General features: G+C 39.8%; 1 protein-coding gene across 1 annotated transcript in view; it reads left to right on the plus strand.

Annotated features, from left to right (window-relative positions):
• si:dkey-11f4.7 (piezo-type mechanosensitive ion channel component 2) overlaps positions 1-21,036 on the plus strand; it is a 107,423-nt gene that overhangs the window by 32,619 nt on the left and 53,768 nt on the right. The window contains 12 exon segments of the mRNA XM_056268453.1: positions 359-497; positions 851-1,008; positions 1,409-1,672; positions 3,673-3,778; positions 6,602-6,783; positions 7,269-7,417; positions 7,536-7,703; positions 8,045-8,086; positions 8,365-8,397; positions 9,064-9,161; positions 19,547-19,710; positions 19,833-20,009. Of these exon segments, the coding sequence (XP_056124428.1) occupies positions 359-497; positions 851-1,008; positions 1,409-1,672; positions 3,673-3,778; positions 6,602-6,783; positions 7,269-7,417; positions 7,536-7,703; positions 8,045-8,086; positions 8,365-8,397; positions 9,064-9,161; positions 19,547-19,710; positions 19,833-20,009 (1,680 nt within the window).

Consider the following 21,036-nt stretch of genomic DNA (forward strand, 5'->3'; position numbering starts at 1 on the left):
TACTTTTAGGACGTAGTATATAGTTTCATGTTTCATGATGTGATTGGCTGTTCCCTGCCCCACTATCATGTGACGAGCACATGACCCATCTCATCTTAGAGTCAGTTTGCCAACAAGTTATGCTTATTTCTCTGGATTTAAACATTCTTAGAAACATTTGGGATAATGTAAGTACACAAATCAACAAAATGTATAACATTGTTCTAGTGGTTTTTGGATATTTTGATAAAAAAATCTTACATAGGTTGCATTTAAGCATAATTAGAGCAGTTACTTGCAGTGCTACATGGAATAGAAACTCAATAGTGATACCAGGATTTAAGCATCTGCTTTCTGTGCTGTTGTTGCCATGTTTTAGGCTATGGTGTTGGAGTGGAAGAGGACGTGGCAAGACCACGAAGATTCTGGGGTGAATTCCCTGATTCTGGAGGATGACTACCCAAATTGCTTGGCTTTATCCCCATACACACAGAAGATCTCTTATTGTACATTAAAAAGTAATTAGAAAGTCTACATTATTCATGTGTACATTGTGCCCAAATACACACAAAACAACAGGACAGAAGAGAGAATGAGAACAAGGTCAGCTATGACTAAAGGCTAGACGATAACTCAATGCATAGAGGATCTGGGAAGGAGGCGAGTGCTGATAACTAAACTTTCTGGACTGTTGCAAGCTAGATATAGTTTTGTCATTGCAACAGTCACAGATACATATACAGGTAATGGCGTGCAAACGTCATACTCCTAAAATATTTGGAGATTTACACTGTTCACATCTATTTATTAAGTTTGCTTTGTTCACATTTTAGAATCTGTGTGTGTGATTGTGTGTTAAATGCATCCACAGAATACACTGTGGAGAATGAAAGCTGTAACAGAGACAATGACATATTGAATGAGGTGGACCCTCTGCCTTCCACGGATCGGCCTGGACCCAGTGCTTCGGTCCAGCTGGGACAGGTCATCATGAAACAGAGCTATATAATCGCTCTCATCATCACGATGGTAACGTAGTGTTTAGGGCAGAATGTTGCTTCATGCTTGCAGTATAATCTGAGTATTTTCTGACCTTTTGATATTTATAGATGATTATAGAGAAGGAAAAAACGGTTCAACATAACACCTTTACAGGTTGCTCAGAATGGCTGGTGGCTAATCAGTCGTTTTCAAACTGGGATGGGCGTTTTTTTTAATCATCTGATCAAAATGCATACATTACATATATAGAAGCTGTGACAAAAGCTGTATTTTATAGACCAATATCCAACAGATTTAATTCATTTAATTTAATGACGAAAAACATATTTCCCAAATTGGAAGATACACCCACTCGAGTCAAGCCTTGTTCCATGAAATGAAGGGCACCTGCTCAAGTTACATGCTTGTTTTCTTCATATGTGTGCAGGTATGGAGCATCTGCTATAACTCATGGCTCACATTAATGTTACTGGTGTGGTCGTGTGCGATCTGGATGTTGAAGGATCGGCGGCGGTTCGCTATGCTTAGTGCTCCATTTCTCGCTGTCTATGGGACATTGCTGCTAGTGGTTACATTCATCAGTCAACTCCATCTTAAACATATTGACATTTTCCCTGCTTTACCGAGGGTTGTGTTGATTGACTTTGATGTGTATGGTTATCCAGTGCCCTGTGTGCACCTCGCTGCAAAGGTATGTAACACACATCTTGTGATTAACAAAGTGTTCTCAGTGTCGAGCTGCACGATTAATTGTTTAAGGACAAACATCACTGTGTTGTTATATCTGAATGACAATAATTGTCTATTACGATCACATCGCCGCTACAGGAGTGAGAGCAGTTGTCATGCCGAAATCGCCATTAAATAGGGCACTATTTGAGGGGACAGCCATTTGTAGTGGTTTCCAAGACCATAGTGGACGTTATTGAGTGAACTCATTCAATCCCACAATGCACTGCAATAACAAGTTTACCATCGATGAACACTCAACGGCTACGCCCGCAGCTGAATAATCCATCCATCCATTTTCTAAACCTCTGATCTAATGTGGCTATGGCATAACATCATACGAGTATAAATCCCTTTTTAATTGATTATTCAATTGTTTAATTAAGATTTATCTTGAACTCAAGCATGTATAAACCTTTTCATCTTACGACTGGAGCTGCCAGTTTACGGACTTTAAAATGATTATTAAACAGCAAGATCAAACTATGCGAAAGCGGCAGCTCTTCCGACGCACTCAGTGTCCGAGTTCCCTCACTGGTTTTCACTCCCTCAAGTGAACCATATTAGTGGAGTAATGTAGGCAATAGAGTATGGGGGCGATTTCGGACATAACCCATGAGTGTAATAGCTTCACAAATATTCTTCTGAACAGCACAGTATCTTTATTTTACAAACAATCAAATAATTACAGAAGCATTGAAATTAATATTTGTAGATCAGATATTTAGTGATCAAACATAGAGTATACATCACCTTTTAATAAGTAATTTGATGCTTCAAATAAATATTAGATAACTTGGATATTTCACTCCAGCTATTCCACTTCTCCCGGTTCAAGAGTCACTCATTCTCATCTAGTGGATGAGCTGGTTTAAAAAAACCAAATCTGTGCTGCTCTTTCCAGGACCGGTTCTAGACATGTGGAGGCCCTGGGCAAAATATATGTTGCCTCCTCCCCTCTACCTTTCTGAATAAATAAAAAGCACATGAAACAATTCTGAATCCTAACTTTTTTATTTATACACAACCTGTTATCAGTATTATTACATTTTTTACATGGTAAACACTAAAAAAATTTAAGAAAGTTCATCTGGACCAGCTAGGGTTGTACGATATTGGAAAAAACTGGCACTGGCAAGTGTTTTCACACTGTTCCCCCAGGCACTGCTTTATTTAAACCAGTTATCTGCTATTTATCATCGTAATAATCAGTCGAGAACTCCTTGACCTGGGAACTATCTGAAAACCGATGTTCAATTAAAGTGTTTATGTTTTCACTTCATGTTTATCTTCAACATTGTTTGATATTGTATTTTTATTAGTGCTGTCAAAATTGACACGTTAACGCACATGATTATGTTTTTCAGTTTAATGCGTTAAAAATATTTAACGCAGTTATCGCCCGATTTTTTTCTGTCATCCTTTGGCTAGCGTTAAAATGTATGATCACGCTCTTATTCAAACAAATGCTTTTAAACCATTCACACGCGATGAGACAAAAGGGAAGAAGGCGCGTTAATATGAGCCCTGATATACTGAAGGTTAATATGAGCCCTGATATACTGAAGGTTAATATGAGCCCTGATATACTGAAGGGCACAGCTAAATGGGACATTTATTATAATGGGTTTATGTGAAGATTGTGTTAAGTTCACTTCAATTAAAAGTCATTGGTCTTATTGGCGGTCGGTGAGGCACACTTTCATTCAACAGATGCCATTAAATAGGCCACAGTCTTTATGTTGTTTCTACATTAATTTGGATATTAAATGTGCAATTATTACAATATAAAAATATATAATAAAAACTTTAACATTAGGTTTTATTAATCGTGATTAATTCTCAAAAAATGTGCGATTAATTTGTTTTTTTTATTGATTGACAGCACTAATTTGTATATAATGTGTTATAGATATGTGTAACGTCCCATATCTGTATTAAAATCTAATGATTTCTTTGCAGGTTTCTTTTACGTTTAGTTTCTGGATTTTACTTCGGCAACGACTGAAAGAAAAAAAAGAGGAGCTACAGAGCACGGATGATTTAACGGAGGTCAAAGTTCAACCATGTATGGATATCTTTTTGATCTTTTGCTTATTATTTCTTTTTACAGAATCTGTGCATGATATACAGCATGTGGTTGTGGTTTTGTTGACAGAAATGGAGAAAAAAACCCTGGGAGAAACAAGGCTCAGTGAGGGTTGGCCAGTGAACAAACATAGAATGATTTAATCCAGGCTGTCAGATTGTGGATTGATATGATTCAGAATTTTTCACCCAGCTCCTTCTGCTTGAAGATTGATATGCCATTTCCTATATTTAGTGGGAATAGTAGAAGCTGGCCATAGGGGTCTGTGCAGAGGACTTGTTCGGTTCTCGTTGTCTTCCTGAGGATCTGTGCCAAGGGCCGTCTAGTCGACTGGGTCTTCACAGGAGATCTGTCCTGAGGGCCTGTCAAAGTGTCCACGTCTTCACTGAGATTCTGGGCTGAGTTGTGGCCACGGTTGTTTATGATGGTCTTAGCTTGTTCAAGGTCTTCTTAAATCTTAGCCAAGCTAGTTTTCCTAACTGAAAAGTGCCCTAAATCAGCTTAGGGAGATCAGCTAAGACCAACAAGCCAGCTTAAGTCGTACTCGGTTACTAACGTAACCTCGGTTCTCTCTAGAGAGCGAACGAGTACTGCGTAATATCTTAAGCTATGGGATAAACCTCTTTTCCTCGAGATATTGAAGCCAAAAATTATCCTTAATTTTGAATCAATGTAAAACGGCAAGGCGGCTCGCGTGCCTTTTTGCTGATCTGTGGCAACAGCAGCAGCCTATCGAGAGAGGCCCTGCGTGACGTGATACCCAATGGGGGTGCTTCGCGCCCATTTACGTCACGTCCCGCCAGAATAGGCGTGGCCTTGGCCTATAAATATAGCTCGACAGGCTGATACAAACTGGTTTTCATCGCTGAAGCGAACCAGTGCTGTTGTATGCACGGCAAGATACGCAGTACTCGTTCCCTCTCTAGAGAGAACCGAGGTTACATTAGTAACTGAGTACGTTCTCTTACGAGAGTATCTCTCGTACTGCGTAATATCTTACGCTATGGGGAACACAATGCAACACGCCGTGCGTACTGGGATCTTCAGTCATTTTCCTGGTTGTCAGCATTCTGAGCTGGCGCTTCAAAAGCACTCTGTTCAGCTGTCGTAGATCTAGAATGGGCCTGAGACCCCCGTCTTTTTTCGGTACCAGAAAATATCTGCTGTATAGCCCCCCTTCGCTCTGAGCCTGAGATAAAGGCTCTATGGCCCCTTTGCTCAGTAATTTCTCTATTTCGGCTCGAAGTAGATGAGATACTTCGTTGTCTACTGTGGTTTCGACTCGCACTGAGACGTGGGCACATTCACTACATTTAGCGCACAATCGATTTTGTTTGTGCGAGCCCTGCACGGGGGGCGGGGTAGCTTCCTTATAATGTAAAGAAAGCTAGCCGCGCGGTCTTGATGCTGGCCCGTTTCCCTGACGACTCGCGGACAGAAGGGGGGGAGGTGCACAGAGCTCGCCCAATCCTCACTGTCCGACGCCAGGATAGAGCAGCTGGCCTTCTCTACAGATTGAGCTATCTCGTCATCATTAATGGCGAAAGCGGCGGCGCGCGGCGGCCGTTATCCGTCAGTGAGCGACTCGAGTGAAGCCGTCGGCGAGCGCGAGAGCTGCATGATCCTCTCCCAGACAGGAAATGCATATTTTCACATGGCAGTCCCTGTCGCTGAGTGGGGCTCGCACGAGCCACAGGAGGATGGCATCTTTAAAAAGATGCGGCTCTTTTAGATGTATAGACGTGTGAGTCGCGGGGCGAACACACACACACACACACACACACAGAGCAAAGTAAAGGATATATAGTACGCCGGAAAGCGTAGCAGGAACGGCGGCTGAAGGCGGCGAGGTGAAGGCCAGCGGCTTCAGGCTCAAAGGCTCGTCCCGCAGAAGGCTTTTTCTCAGACGGCGCGGCTTCTCACTCTGGATCCAGCGTTGCAGTAGTGCTTCGCTGAAGAGATGAAAATCAGTTTGGATCAGCCTGTCGAGCTATATTTATAGGCCAAGGCCACGCCTATTCTGGGCCTCTCTCGATAGGCTGCTGCTGTTGCCACAGGTCAGCCAATAGGCACGCGAGCCGCCTTGCCTATGTCTGCATGCTGTCGCAACGCGTTTTACATCAAAATTGAGGATATTTTTTGGCTTCAATATCTCGAGGAAAAGAGGTTTTCCCCATAGCGTAAGATATTACGCAGTATGAGAGATACTCTCATAAGAGAACCTGTTCACACCTGGTTAAGATGCACTTTGGTAGATCGGATCACAAGTAGACGAGGTTACGCTGTTTACGCTTGTTTTTTTAATCCATCTCTTGTGTCCACTTTTGACCACTTCTGTCCTGATTTATTAGAGGGTCTATGTGTTACACACTAATGTTTACGCATTACGGGGAGAGTTGGCGATCTTTTGTGGCTGTTGGAGCGCATTCGACCTCTTGACTGAACTATGAACGCAATCCGGTGCAATGCTGGAAGTGTTTGAAAGTGGACGAGCTCAAAACATCTTAGACCCCATTTACACCTGTATATAGCGTCGTCCACTTGTGATCAGATTGAGGAAAATGCTACTTAATACCAGGTGTAAACAGAAGCTTAGACTTTAGTTACTGTTTTTTTAAATCAGAATTTTTCTCAATTACATCAATTTCAGTTGATGTCAAGGGATAGAAAATGCTGCTGTTTCTATAAATGACAGTGGATTACTATGTCTTTAAGTCTTATGTCTGTCATGTTTGTTTGAAAATATAACAGCTCACTTGCAAAATAATTCATATGTTGTGTAAATGTGTGTTTCTATTCCAGGTGAGAACAGTCCAAGCTCTGCTATGATGACTGTGTTGGGAGGATCAGTGAAAGGCATGTTGGTGAAGTACTGGATCTTCTGCTGCTGCTTCATGTTCTTCTTTGTCAGTTTCTCAGACAAAGTGGCAGTCTACAAAATTCTCTATATCTGCTTATTCCTTTTCGGTGTGGTTCTGTACGAGGTGAGACCATGTAGCAACCTTTTCAAAACCAGAGATTTCTGATCCATTCATTAGCCAGCCTGCAGATGCAATAAAAATTTCTTGTTTTTCTCTAACAATTCAAAATAACTGTCCTTAATGCAGAAACTCAATGTAATGCTCGCCAATTTCACTATATAAATAGATTTCACGCACAAATGTGTGCGTACACATGCTTCGTGAAGGAGACACGAGGCTCTTTCGAGCTCATCACCGCGTCGTAACGGTGTCTACTATGCCCCTGGCCATTTTAGCGAGGAAACTCGCTTTCAAATTTGACTGGAATTATAAAATGTTTTTAATGGAACGCCCACTTTTCACCATCCAATCATTTCCAGATGCATAAATTAAAGTCACTAGACTCCCTATCTTTTTTGTTTTTTTTGTTCTCTCATTGATTTTAATTTCACATAAAATGGGTTGTGAATTCTGTTTAACTTGAATATTGATGTAACTGTTTTGTCCAGGTGCATTATGAAGTATGGAGAAGTCAACTGAAGTATTTCTGGGCGGTTGTGGTTGGATACTCTATTCTAGTTTTGATCCTGATCTACGTATACCAGTTTAAAAGTGTCTGTAACCTCTTCCAACAGATTTTAGGCATAACAGAGGAAAGGCAAGTACTGCCATTAAGATAATCATTTCTTAGAACCATTTAAGAAGTTTTCTGATAGCAGGAACATATGATTACGAGACCGCTTTTACACATGAAATCCGTGTGTTCGCTCTGCCAGGTTACGAGACCTTGGGTTAGAACAGTTTGATACCGTTGAACTGTTTGCACGAATCTTACGGCCAGCGTTCTTCCTTCTGGCCTGCATTCTTCAGCTGCATTACTTCAACTGTGACTTCCTCTCTTTAACTGATCTTCAGACAGTCTCAACAGAGAACAGAACAAACAGGTGTGTCAAAATACACACACACATTACAGCTTTGTCTTTTGGACTCATTAAAATGATTGTGAGAGAACTCAATACCATCAGAATAAAAACTCCACACACCCCTGCATACTCCATAGCCTCCATTCAAACTTTTCTTTAAATTGCATCTCTTTTTCTCTGTAAATCAGTTTCATCAGCAGTGAACTGAACAAACGTTCTCTTATGGTTATAACTATCCTGCCTTTTACACTGCAACCTGTATTCTTAATAAATAGTTTTGTATCATTTTCCAATTAAAACAAGATGAATTTACTTGAGAAGCAACATTGCACATCTATTAATATCTTGAGATATGATTTCAGAGAAGAAGGTCTGAAGCAAACACTGAAGGGGATTTTTGATATGTGAGTATTGCAGCGGCTTCAAATAGTTTTTTTTACTTCATTAAATCAATTTTCCATAATTAATTGAATGAAATCAACACAATAAATTGACAGCTCTAATATATTATTTGTCATAATTGCATCCTTTCAGCCCAGGTGATTTTGTGCATTTATTTAATACAACCTGAATGTCCTTGATCCTGAAGTTACTCCTCATCTTCCTCTTCTGAAGCACCTTCATCTTTTGTGTGTTATAAGAACTCCTGTATTAAACTGACTTTCTTTTGTCTTTACCGCAGGATAAGGACAAACACTGAGAAACTGATGACATGGTGAGTGAGGTCTAGGTTTGCAGGGCCTTATGTCAGAGTTTATTAGAGAGATATTGAAGTCACAGAAACAGATGTTCCTTTAGCCATTTGCAGCACATTACAGGTATAGTGTGTAGCCTGGGGTCAGTGCCTTGCTCAAGGCCACCGTGGTTATAATAAAAGGGACATCTCACACCACACATCTGATTTTGCTTCATCTTACACTTTTTGAATATGTTTATTACTGGTTTCAGTCCAGAAAAACACAGCTGGCTGTGGAACAAATTGAATGTTGCAGCGCTTTAGTTATGGCCATTCCGAAAAAGACTTTTGATAGATACTATTGATTTTTTTTAGAAATAGAATTACAGCTGGATGTGTAGAAATGCCGTTTGTTAGTATCTCTCCCTGTACCCTTATTGTTGAATAATATGCTTCGGTCTAACTTGTTGCAATGATTTTTTTTTTCACTTTTCACTGCTCTGTCCATAATTTACTGTTGTTTTTTAAAACATTTTGACCCAGGTGCACTCTTTCATATAACAACAGAATAAAGGGGGTGAGAACACGCCAGATGGCGCTGTTCCCCAATAAATAAGCAACTGCCCTTAATTTAACTGCACTGTTTCAATATCACAGCACATCTCACCGGGGAGGAATACATGATTCTGTCTTTCTATATTAAAGGGTGAAGGAAGGGCAGCTTCGAGGAAAAGGTGGTGATCAAATAAATATTTCGTCTTCCTCCTTGGACAAAGATCATGAAATAGAATTAGTAGATGATGGTAAGTACAACTCCTACCTGGGCAATTTGGTTTAAAATGCATCACACAAGTAATCCATGCAATAGACTTTCCAATGAAAGCCATTATTTACTGGAAATATTTTTTCCTCCAACAACAAAATAATGTGCTCAATTAGTTTATTTCCTGAAATAAGTTGAGGAAAACTTTGTAGAGAGTATAACAGTCCATTCAAACAATTTTAATTATTTGAAGTTCTTGTGTAGCAGACAAACATTGTGTAAAACCAAAACAGCCTTTATATTAACCTTTTAAACAATTCCGCCAGAGTATATCTTAGTATTTCTACATGCTGTGCTGTCATTCTTTTGAGGATTTTCATATACCATACATCAAAACAATCCTTATACCCCCAATTTGAAGGCTATGTATGTAATAAATCAATAGTAACTAGATAAATAGCTCAAAAGTGCAGTAAACAAAAAAATTAAAATCGTTTTTTTTCCTACATATTTTATTAAATACAGATATATCACAAATGTCAACCTCAAACTTGTCAATGTAAAAAACTTGCATAAAACACTTTAAAACTACATACAATTGATTTGAACTGTTTACATAAATTAGGTTGTAAGATACACTCATTTTAATAAACAATCAATGATAGAAAGAGACAATACTTGCTTTGACTGCACGGATTGGCAAGTGCTGAGGGGGGACACATTGGAAGAAACTTGCACTGCAACAACAGATTATATTAACTTCTGTGTACAGTCTATCATACCCACAAAACAGTTAAGGTGTACCCCAATAATAAAATGTATGTAACCAAAGACATTAAACAAGTAATGAACTTGAGGAAATTGGCTTTTAAAAATAAAGATAGAAGGGACCTACAAAAAACAGACAAAGAACTGAGAGAAAAATTGAGGAAGGCAAAGGAGGCACACAAGAAACATCTGGAGGAAGCTTTTAACCCTCTGGGGTCTGAGGTGTTTTCGCGGTCCTTGAGATGTTTTGGCATGCTCTGACATTTCTGCTTTTTTCAGTTGCTTATAAACATATTAATGGCACAGGTGAAATTACACTCTATATTGCACACACAGGGCTACCATAATATGTGAGCAACATGTATGTACATGTTTGTATTTTTGAGAGAATATTGTTAATGCGTGGTTATTGAAAAAACGAAAAAATAAAGTTTCTAATATAAGGCCACAAATAACATACTAAATATCTGTCCACAAGACTTTTGACTAGTGGATGTTGTTGCCTAGAGTTTTTGCTTCAAATTGATCTGAAAATCATTCTGCCTAATCATTCACATAAAACAATAGATTGTTTTAAATTGTGAAAAACATTTTTTGTTTGCAAAGGCAATATGCGGATGGGCGTGAACGACCCAACCCCCTCATGAATAATTAGGCAGTTCGCACCTGAGCAGACTGCATACTAATGAGCCTTTCATTCAGGGGTGTCACACAAGAAAGAATGCAAGGACAATATATATATATAAATAAATAAATATTTATACACACACACACACACACACACACACACACACACACACACACACACACACATATATATATACAAACAATCAAAATATAAATGAAAGCCAAAAGCACATTTTTAGTCACCTTTTAGCCATCCACCACGGTAAAAAATAAACCAGTCGCATTTCAAAGTCGTTCGCGAAATGACCGCCAGGTGGCGCAAAGGGACATTTAGCAAAACGTAAGTGGGGCTAATGTCTGTAGCCTAAGGATGAAATACTACAAGTTATGGTAATTTCCAAATAAGCCTACAACAAACATTTATAGCCTACTCCGTAATTTTTGGTCATACAGATAAGATATAATCTTTTAAAACTGTAAAAGGCTAAAGTAGGCCTACACTCACAGGCTAAAGACAAAGCGTTTTCTCGCTCATGTGAGAAACAGACGTTCGGGTATGTATCAGAGAGAAAATTCATAGCCGAGCGGTAGAACTTACGGTTAATCATCAAGATGACACGGGTTCAAATCCCGCACATGCCTGGTCTGTTGTATGTTTTATATTTATTTAGATTTGTCTAGCTCTAAAACTCTGTTACACCATACAGTTTTTTTGCTTATATATATAAAATACAATTATCATGCATTTCCATTTTACACACAAAATAGTACCCAACAGAACGACTTTGCATCTGTATAATAATAGGCTACCAATCGTAATTTCAAAAGCAGTTCTGTAATAAATAAATTATATATAGCCTATATATATATATATTAGTGCTGTCAAACGATTAAAATATTTAATCGCGATTAATCGCATTAATGTCATAGTTAACTCGCGATTAATCGCATTTAATCGCACATTTTTATCTATTCTAAATGTCTCTTGATTTCTTTTTGTCCCATTATTTTTTTCTCATTTTAATGCTCTTATCAACATGGAAAAGTGGATCGGCTTGCTTTGTGCAAATGTTTTTTATTGAAAACAATATTGGCATATACTGTTCAATTTCACACTAAAACATTATCACTTGGAGCAAATAATCTCTCACACAATATAACACTGTCCATCAATAAAAGGGTGAAATAAATACTGACGAGGTCCTGATATTGACGAGGGGGCGGAGAATTCGCATCAGCTGTGTGTGTGTGTGTGTGTGTGTGTGTGTGTGTGTGTGTGTGTGTGTGTGTGTGTGTGTGTGTGTGTGTGTGTGTGTGTGTGTGCTGGCCATCATCAAGTGGTATTCAGACTGGACGTGCTGCGATGATGATAGCTCAGTTCACAACGACAAAACACACAGATCACTTTGGTCTTGTCAATGGAACCATTTGGCAACTTTTTAAAAGTAAACTTTCCATTCAGAATCTTATTGGCATCCATTTTGGCGTCTCACGCTCGTCATCCACTCAAAACTGGACGTTTTGAACGTTCCTATAACATTCAGAAATAACGTTTTTATAACTTAATGGGAACGTTATGAAAACATTCTTATAACCTAAAATTGTTAGCTGGGGAAGAGGAGAGATTCGCGATTGCACTGAACACGTTTTAAGTGCAGGCATATTCTCTGAGTGAGCCCAGAGAAAATTCTTACAAGAGCAGCGTGTATCTGAGAGCGCGCGACTCGAGCAGAGAGATTCGTTCTCGGCACATTATATTCCGCGCGCGAGCAGAGAGATTCGCGCTCGCGCATCCGGCTCGCAAGCCCAAACAAGTGTGTGCGGCGTGCCTGTTGTTTTGTTTCCGGTCTAGCTAGATCCGCTTGCGCTTTCAAAACGTCCTCGCGCGCCACAAACCATTGAAATGAATGGGTTTCATAGCGCAGCGGCCCGCATGCCGTCCTGTTGCAAAAGCATGTGAAAAAAAACCTACAAAGTTTGCTAGGCCAAAAAGACCGTTAATCGCGCGATAAAAAAATTAACGCCGTTAAAATGGGTTTGCGTTAACGCCGTTAATAACGCGTTTAACTGACAGCCCTAATATATATACTATATATTTTTTTTTTTTCAGGGCTGCCAACTCTCACGCACTGAGTGTGAGACTCACGCAATTCACCCAAATCTCACGCTCTCACGCCACACCCCCGATTTCTCACGCTGAAGTGTCAAACCGGTCGGTCAAATTTCTAAAAGATATAGTTTATCTATAGATCTACCTGTTGAGCCACTCGTGATCGACTAGTTATACCGCAAATTAGTTAAAATATCCCGTAATCTATCTAGAGCGAGCGTGCATGCAAGACAGATATTGTGCTCCAAACCGTGCGCGCGCATGGCAGAGAGGTCTGTTCCCTACAACCTAGAGTTTTTAAAAACATGGTTTTAAGTAAAGTGTGATTTGCCAGGGGGGACTGGGATTTCCTTCTGGTCTAAACATCCCTGCTTCTGCTGAATTATTTTAATCCCCACACCCCTCCCTCCACAGTAATCAATGCTATAGGCTACTTCACCAATATCAAATATATAAAATAGAGATATGCAACAGGCACGTTTAAACGACAAACAATAAAATCAAAACCAGCGTTTCAGTTGTTCATTAGTTCCAGTGGCCCTAATGCATGCACGGCTTTTAAACATTTCACAAAGCGTGTTGATGAGATTATTTTGAATGAAATATTGAAGTTTATAATTAAGTGTTTGGCACACCACGCCGAGTGGCCCTATGCATTTTTCTAAAGTCGGGTTTTATTCTGGCATGGTGAGTTAGTGTTCGACAAACGCGGCGGCGTGTTCATTTAGATTAATTTATTTTTCTCATTATTAGGCCTACAGCTAAAATAACTTAATAGGCGACTCCGTAATTTTTTGGTCATACAGATAAGAGTAGAGTAGCTTACATCGTTCAAAACTGTAAACTTGTATTCATATTAGGCTAACGACAAAAACAGTATAGCCTATCTCTATCTGTGTCTCTGTCTCCGGGAACTGCGCGTCACAAAAATGAACCGAAAGCCACTTCAGCTCAGTCACGATAAGAAATCGGCTATGTCTAAAGCCTTTAAATGTCTAAATATTTAGGCTAATAAATGTTATCTGATTATGTAGGCTAATCCTTATGAAAACGAGAGGTACAGAGGATCTACTCAAACATGTAATGGAAGCGCTTCCCAATGAGAAAATGACAAGACAAGGGTGAAAATCTCGCTCTAATTAAATGTAGGCTAAATCGCCCTGAATTAAAATGTAAAAACAGATCAAATAATGTATTTGTCGAAATGTTGCGATATTGTTTCATTTAAGTTCATAATTATTATATAAATGTTATTTAATTTAGCAGCATTACCACGAAGCACCGTGTTTCGATATTTATTTGAATAATACAAAATAAAATAAAAACTTAATTCACAAATTGCATGCCTGGTTGTAAGGATCCAAAGATCCCTGTAGACTTTAATATTGAGTTGAACATTTTGTTCATGACAACAAATTAACATGTGATTTTTCAGATTATATTTAGTTTTGCTTGGAAAAAGCTGGCCCAAACCAGTTTTATTTCATCAATTATTGAAATAATGAAATATTTAGTAATACACTTTTATGACAGAAATATCACTAGGCTACATGTAACTTAAATCATTTAATTCCTTCATTATCAACACTGTCTAGAATAGCGATTTAAGTGTGAATTGCGACTTCTCTTTGTGTTAAGTCAGCCTCAGACTCCGATAGCCTGTGGGGGGGTTGGAGGGACAGTTGCTGGACAAAGGTGTTAATGTTCCTCTTTCATATGGAGAGTGTCGGATAGCCAGCCTGATGAGCAGACAAAAAATTATTGTAAGGATAAATCTGTGTCCAAATGTAGGCCCCATATCTTATTAAATTATAAATATTGTAGTTTATTTATTGTAGCCTTAAAGTTTTTTTCACACAAAATTTCAATTGAAGTTATTGTAAGGTGAATTCAACAAGGCGTGCTGTGTCTTTGAAGCAACAATTAAAGGCTAAATAATTTTTTCGTGATTTGTATGGCTGACACGCAGCGACATATACAGTATTATCAGCTGTATGATGTGTTTTTACCCTGAAATGTTTAATTTCGAGAGAGACGTGGCGCGCGCAGCGAGGGAGACTAAATAAACTTGTTAAAAAGAGATCCAGCGCGAGAGAGGCAAAGAGAAACGCATGTTTTTAATTTAATTATGTTTCTTTGGACAATTTTCGTTTTGTACTGTTTTAATTGTTTAATTTAGCTGTAATTTCTTTGGCAATACAAATTTAAAATGTCGCAAGAATAAGATTAGCCTAGTGTTTCTTATTTTGCATCGCAAAAGAAATAAACTCTAAACCCGATGCAACCCTGTTTTAAATTAAAATTACTTAAGTTTGAAACCAAGTTCGAACATTTCAAGGTTTAAATAAAGTGTCAGGACAGTTTTTTTTTAGTGTTCTTTTACATTACACAATAATTTAGCAGACTAAAGACGAGCTTCTTCATTTTCATTTTCTGATGCAATCGGCTGACAATCTTCCTTCATCAGTTTTTGTCGTTTGTGCAGCGGCTGCGGTTCTACAGGAATGTAGCAAATTTATGTTGTAATGATAATTAAACAAAACTCTTGACTTTAAATAAGTAAACAGTTATAAACAGTTACCTATTTAAGCATCAAGGTGGTAAAATATAAACGCTGTAGGCCAACATCGGTTAACAACATGTATGCTACATTGAGATTCGATCTCGGGTCGAATGAAGCTCCTCGAAGCTCGTGTTGTTGCGTTGATCACTGAGCTATCGTCTGTACGCTGTTTAAGTTGTAAAGCCTCATTGATGTAGCCTAAATGTTTTTATTGCAATGTTTTATGTTGAAATGTTTTCATTATTTATTCAATTACATTTCAGTAGCCTAATTTCAGTATTGTGATTATGAATTATTTTAACTACATTTCACTTGTTGAATTCTTCTGCTACCAGCTTTCAATCGCTCTGAATCAGCGCGGTGCGGCAGCAGATTACGCATTAGAGAGAATAAACCGGAATAAACGAACACTTTTCAGAGTCTATGACTGTAGCGCCTCTTAGCGGTAAAAGGCAGCAAATACACCACACATTTTACCGCCGCGGTGGAACGGCTGATGTGGGCATTGTCATGGCTTGCCTCAACATTTGCGTTTGAATAGCGCGCGTCCTCCGTGGGCGTGTCAGATTAACGCGTAATGAAGTGTAATGAGCTGGGAAAAAAATACTGACAGCACTCTCTTTTCATGCAGATTGCATAAACTGAGAATATTTGTTTTTTATATAAATTACTTCATTTAAAAGAAGAGAATTCAAGCTTCATAAAGAAAAATCTCTCGTGCCTGTGTGACAAGTAATAGCGGAGTTACAGTTAATCTTAGGACGCGTTTCAGAATGGACTGCACTGACAGAGAGAACGCTGAACTCGCATCATGTTTGTTTTTCTTTATTTGGTGAAAAGCACAACACTTTGTTTTTATTGTGAGTATCCACAAAAAAAATAGAAACTTAACAGGATCTAATGATGTATCACACTTATATGTAAGATCAAAATCAACCGAGTATTTTGAGTCTCTTTTGCACTGATAAGAAAAAAAGCGAGACAATCGCGCCGGCGCGATAGCCGACCCCAGGGGGTTAAGGCTGGCAACCCACGTAAAACGTGGGATACAATGAAAAGTATGACAGGCATGCCAGGTAAAAAAGCTGGTGATGAGCTAACCTCTGCTATTGAACTGAACACCTTCTTTACTAGGTTTGAAACCTCTGGGAGTACAGAGAGATGCAGGGTGGTGCTAGAGTTAGTCACGGTGGGCTCTGAGGATAGAGTGACAATTACAGTGGGTCAGGTTGAAAACGTCTTTCGTCAGCTTAATTCACGTAAAGCCACCGGCCCGGCCAACATCAGTGCCTCTATCCTGAAAACTTATAGCAAGGAGCTAGCACCAGTGTGGCAACCCATCTTCCAACAATCCATGGATACACACACTGTCCCCATGGCCTGGAAAACATCGCACATCATACCCCTACCAAAGAAATCATGCCCCAAGGGGTGCAATGACTTCAGACCTGTGGCATTAACATCTGTATTAATGAAGTCATTGGAAAAAATAATATCACATATACTCTCTCAGTCTGTACAGGATATACTGGATCCATTCCAGTTTGCATACAGGCAACAGCGCAGTACGGAGGACGCTGTTGGCACTCTTATGCATCTGGACACTCCGAAAATAAAGCCATATGCCAGGGTACTGTTCATTGACTTCGCCTCTGCATTCAATACAATAAAACCAGACATATTGTTATTGAAAATGGCTCAAATGGGTATAAACCCATATCTCATTCATTGGTACTGTTCCTTCCTCACTAACCAACAACAGCTGGTTAGGGTCAATAACACCGATTCCCCCATGGTCACAACCATCTGCGGTGCCCCACAAGGATGTGTTAGCTCTCCTTTGCTCTTCACACTCTATACCAACGACTGTGTTACCTTTGCGCCCAACCATCATATCATAACATTTTCTGATGATACTGCACTGGTAGCTTTGATGAAGGAGGGGGGAGCGGCCGATCTCTATGTTGAAACGGTGAATAATCTGGTAATGTGGTGTGATCTAAATGCCCTCATCCTCAATACACAGACAACTGAGGAGGTTATCTTCGGCACCTCTCATGAGTGCCATATTACACCAATAGTCATTCACAATCAAATCATAAAACAAAAATCATCGTTCAAATATCTTGGAGTGCACGTGGATAGTGACCTTTCCTGGACCTATCATGTAGACTATATCTGCAGCAAAGTACAGCAGAGAATCTACTTTTTACGGTGACTCCGGTCATTCGGAGCGAGTAGTGAAATCCTGTCCCTTTTCTTTGCTCATTTGAAGGCCAGGATTCTACGGCTCCTGGGAATTTGTTCCAAATTGGTGGGACACTCAGTGGAGATCGCGTTCACTGAAAGCCATACACTGCAAATTGTTAGACTAGCTGAGAAAATCTCCCAGGATCCTTCCCATGTGTTGCAGCAAGAGTATCAACTCCTGCCCTCTGGGAGGCTCTATAGGGTCCCAGAGTGCAGAAAGAACAAATATAAACACTCATTTGTTCCTTTGTCAATATCTCTGTTGAACCAACACAGGAAAGTAAAGAAGTGACAGTTCCCCCCACTTTCACTTTCATCTAATTACGGGTATCGAAGAACACTCTTGCAGGGCGGAGCCCCCATTATATTAATTAAGTATCTATTTATGTTTTTATGTATTAATGACTTTGTTTTAGGTTTTTTTTTTCTTTTTTTTTTCTAGCGTGTTTTAATTGTTGGAGCTTGTATTACAAGACAAATTTCCGTGTACACGGACAATAAAGTGTTATCTAATCTAATCTAATCTAATAACGAAAGTAGAACGCAGTAGAGTAGCATATACAGCAAATGGGAGTCAATGTCGCAGTTTGTGACGTCACAACATGCAAAAACCCTGGGGTCATATTGCACAGAACGTGATTACGTCCATGAGACATCGGAAGACGTAACTATCAAACTATCCAGACAAGACAGTGAGCTCCATCTGCAGGACAGTGTGCCAAAACAGAAACTGAGGACTCTCTTGCTGTCTCATGGTACACCAGTTGTGAAAAACGGATCAGCTGGTAGTCTTGATTCAGTATACTGGTTGTAGGCCTTTGTCATCGGGATGTGGAGACTACTGGCAGTTACTTGATGTGCGCAACTTGTCCGTGTGACATGGGATGCTTTCCAGAAGGACTCTGCAACTCCCTGGGTAGCTCTGTTGGCTTGGACAAGGGCTTCCACCGAACCACTACCTTCGGGCCCGTCCCCTAGAGCTGCCATCTCAACATGCAGTCCTCCTAAGACACTGACAAAATGATCTTCTCCATGTGTAATGGGCCAACTCCACTGTATTTGTTTGGCTATTCTGTACAGAGCCTGGTCCCCAGTGACAACGGTGTCCTGGATTTATCCTCTGCACTGCTTGATTGATGACGTTGTATCATAGCCACTGATCTGGAGTCATCAGGGAATAGGGGATGTAGAGCTGAGATCGAGGGTGAGCTCCTTTGGTTGCAGCTGATTGGCATGAATGGCTGCCTAGTAGATGTGCTCTACAAGTTGATCTTCCAGGGAAAGGTACACTGAGAAGTATCAACTGAAATAAATGCTTCCCACTTGTGGACACTAACATAATAGACAACTCCTGCCCGAGAGAGGGATAGCAAATTAAGAGTACATGAAATATGCCTGAAATTTCATTCTGCATCTTCTCAGACCCTGCAATTTCATTGTAATCCTCACATTATCACTGAATTCACCATTAACGATTCACCTGAACAGTTTATGATGTTGCATATGGTATCATTGTGATCCTTGGCCATCAAAACATAGGGGTAGACATCACATTTTCCATCTTATCATTGGTTCAGGAGATATCATACAAAATACATAATCTGGTTATGGTGGAAAGCAAAATGGCCGCAACAAGACATTTTTTTCAATGGCTCCATTTCTGAAAATGTTCAGGGCAACAAACTCTCATCATCACATATCATCTGGACTATCCGTAACTATATCAGATTTGGCAAGCGACCCAGTGTGTCTCTATATTTGTGCTCTGGAAACCATCAAAGGTTTCTATTTACAAGGCATGCTCTATAGAGGTCTTTGCACACTTTGAGTCCGAAATTTTCACACGCTAAAAAATAAATATGACCTCACGTGTCAATCACGTTTGCACACTGTCTCCGTCATAAAAAAAATTTGGATTGGGTTCGGTTTTCTGCATTTTCCGCATCTGTAGCAAGCACTTTGAGAGGTGTTTTGACAATTTAGAGCTTCCGAATCACGAATACGTAAAAAAAGGCATACAAAAATTTCCTGTGCCAGAACCTTAAGACAGAAAAAAATTACGTAATGCACTATATTGAAATAAGCAGAATGTGTGCATGTTTTGCAGTGGACACAGTGATCCAGTGGTTGGCGGTGGTGGACAGGGTGCATGACTTGATCCTGCGTGCTGTTCTGCTGTTATGGAGAGGTCAGGAGGTGTGCTGGAGAATACTGGAGCTCCACAGCTTCAAACTGGTCTCGACAGGCATCATCTGGGTTTGCGTGCAGGAGGTAAGACATAAACCAGTGTACATCCTACACAAACCTTACATTAGATTAGTTAGACATGCAGTCAAGCTCAACTAGCACCAATACACTGTTACTTACACTCTTACATGCTATTTGTATTTCAGGTATCGCTGATGAACTTTTTGTTTTTGGTGTTTTGGACATTTGCTCTGCCATATCCGAGACTGCGGCCTTTGGCCTTCAATGTGTCTTCTGTTTGGGCCTGTGTGATGGTTGTGTGTAAAATGATGTACCAGCTAAAAAGTATCAAACCATCTGAATATTCTTCAAACTGCACTGCTGTAAGTATTATTTATGTGACTGCTGACTTGGAAACATAATTTTACTGTTATATTACTAATGCACTAGCAATTCTTACACACACACACACACACACACAGCGTGGCAGCCCGCCATAGTCTAATCTGTTTTACCACAGTTTCATAATGAACCGAAACATGGCAATGTTTAATTTCGGCTTTACACACATACATGTGCACATTGTTACCACAGAAACGTGTGAGGTTTGTTTGACGCACACACAAGGTTCCATGTGTATGTATCTGTGTCAATTATTGTGATTACATAATTAATTTTTTGGGTGAACTATCCTTTTAACTCCTTGCAAGTGAAGAAATGTTACTACTGTAGTGTAAGTATATATATTTAAAAAAGAAAAGAGTTATTATGAAATATTCACAGTGCTCTGGCTCTGACTGTGTTCTGTGTTTATGCTCTGAACCACAGTTCGGAGTATCAGGCTTCTTGGAGCTCAGGGTAAGGGGTTAGGGTCTAGTTACTACAGTTCAGAGTATCAGGCTTCTTGGAGGTCAGGGTTAGGGTTGGGGTCTAGTTACTACAGTTCGGAGTATCAGGCTTCTTGGAGGTTAGGGTCTAGTTACTACAGTTCGGAGTATCAGGGTTCTTGGAGATTAGGGTCTAGTTACTACAGTTTGGAGTATCAGGCTTCTTGGAGGTTAGGGTTAGGTTAGGGTCTAGTTACTACAGTTCGGAGTATCAGGCTTCTTGGAGATTAGGGTCTAGTTACTACAGTTCGGAGTATCAGGCTTCTTGGAGGTTAGGGTTAGGTTAGGGTCTAGTTACTACAGTTCGGAGTATTAGGCTTCTTGGAGGTTAGGGTTAGGTTAGGGTCTAGTTACTACAGTTCGGAGTATCAGGCTTCTTGGAGATTAGGGTCTAGTTACTACAGTTCGGAGTATCAGGCTTCTTGGAGGTTAGGATTAGGTTAGGGTCTAGTTACTACAGTTCGGAGTATCAGGCTTCTTGGAGATTAGGGTCTAGTCACTACAGTTCGGAGTATCAGGCTTC

Source organism: Rhinichthys klamathensis, unplaced genomic scaffold (assembly GCF_029890125.1).
Source record: "Rhinichthys klamathensis goyatoka isolate OS25496 unplaced genomic scaffold, OSU_Roscu_1.1 h1tg000272l_1, whole genome shotgun sequence".
Taxonomy (NCBI): Eukaryota; Metazoa; Chordata; class Actinopteri; order Cypriniformes; family Leuciscidae; genus Rhinichthys; species Rhinichthys klamathensis.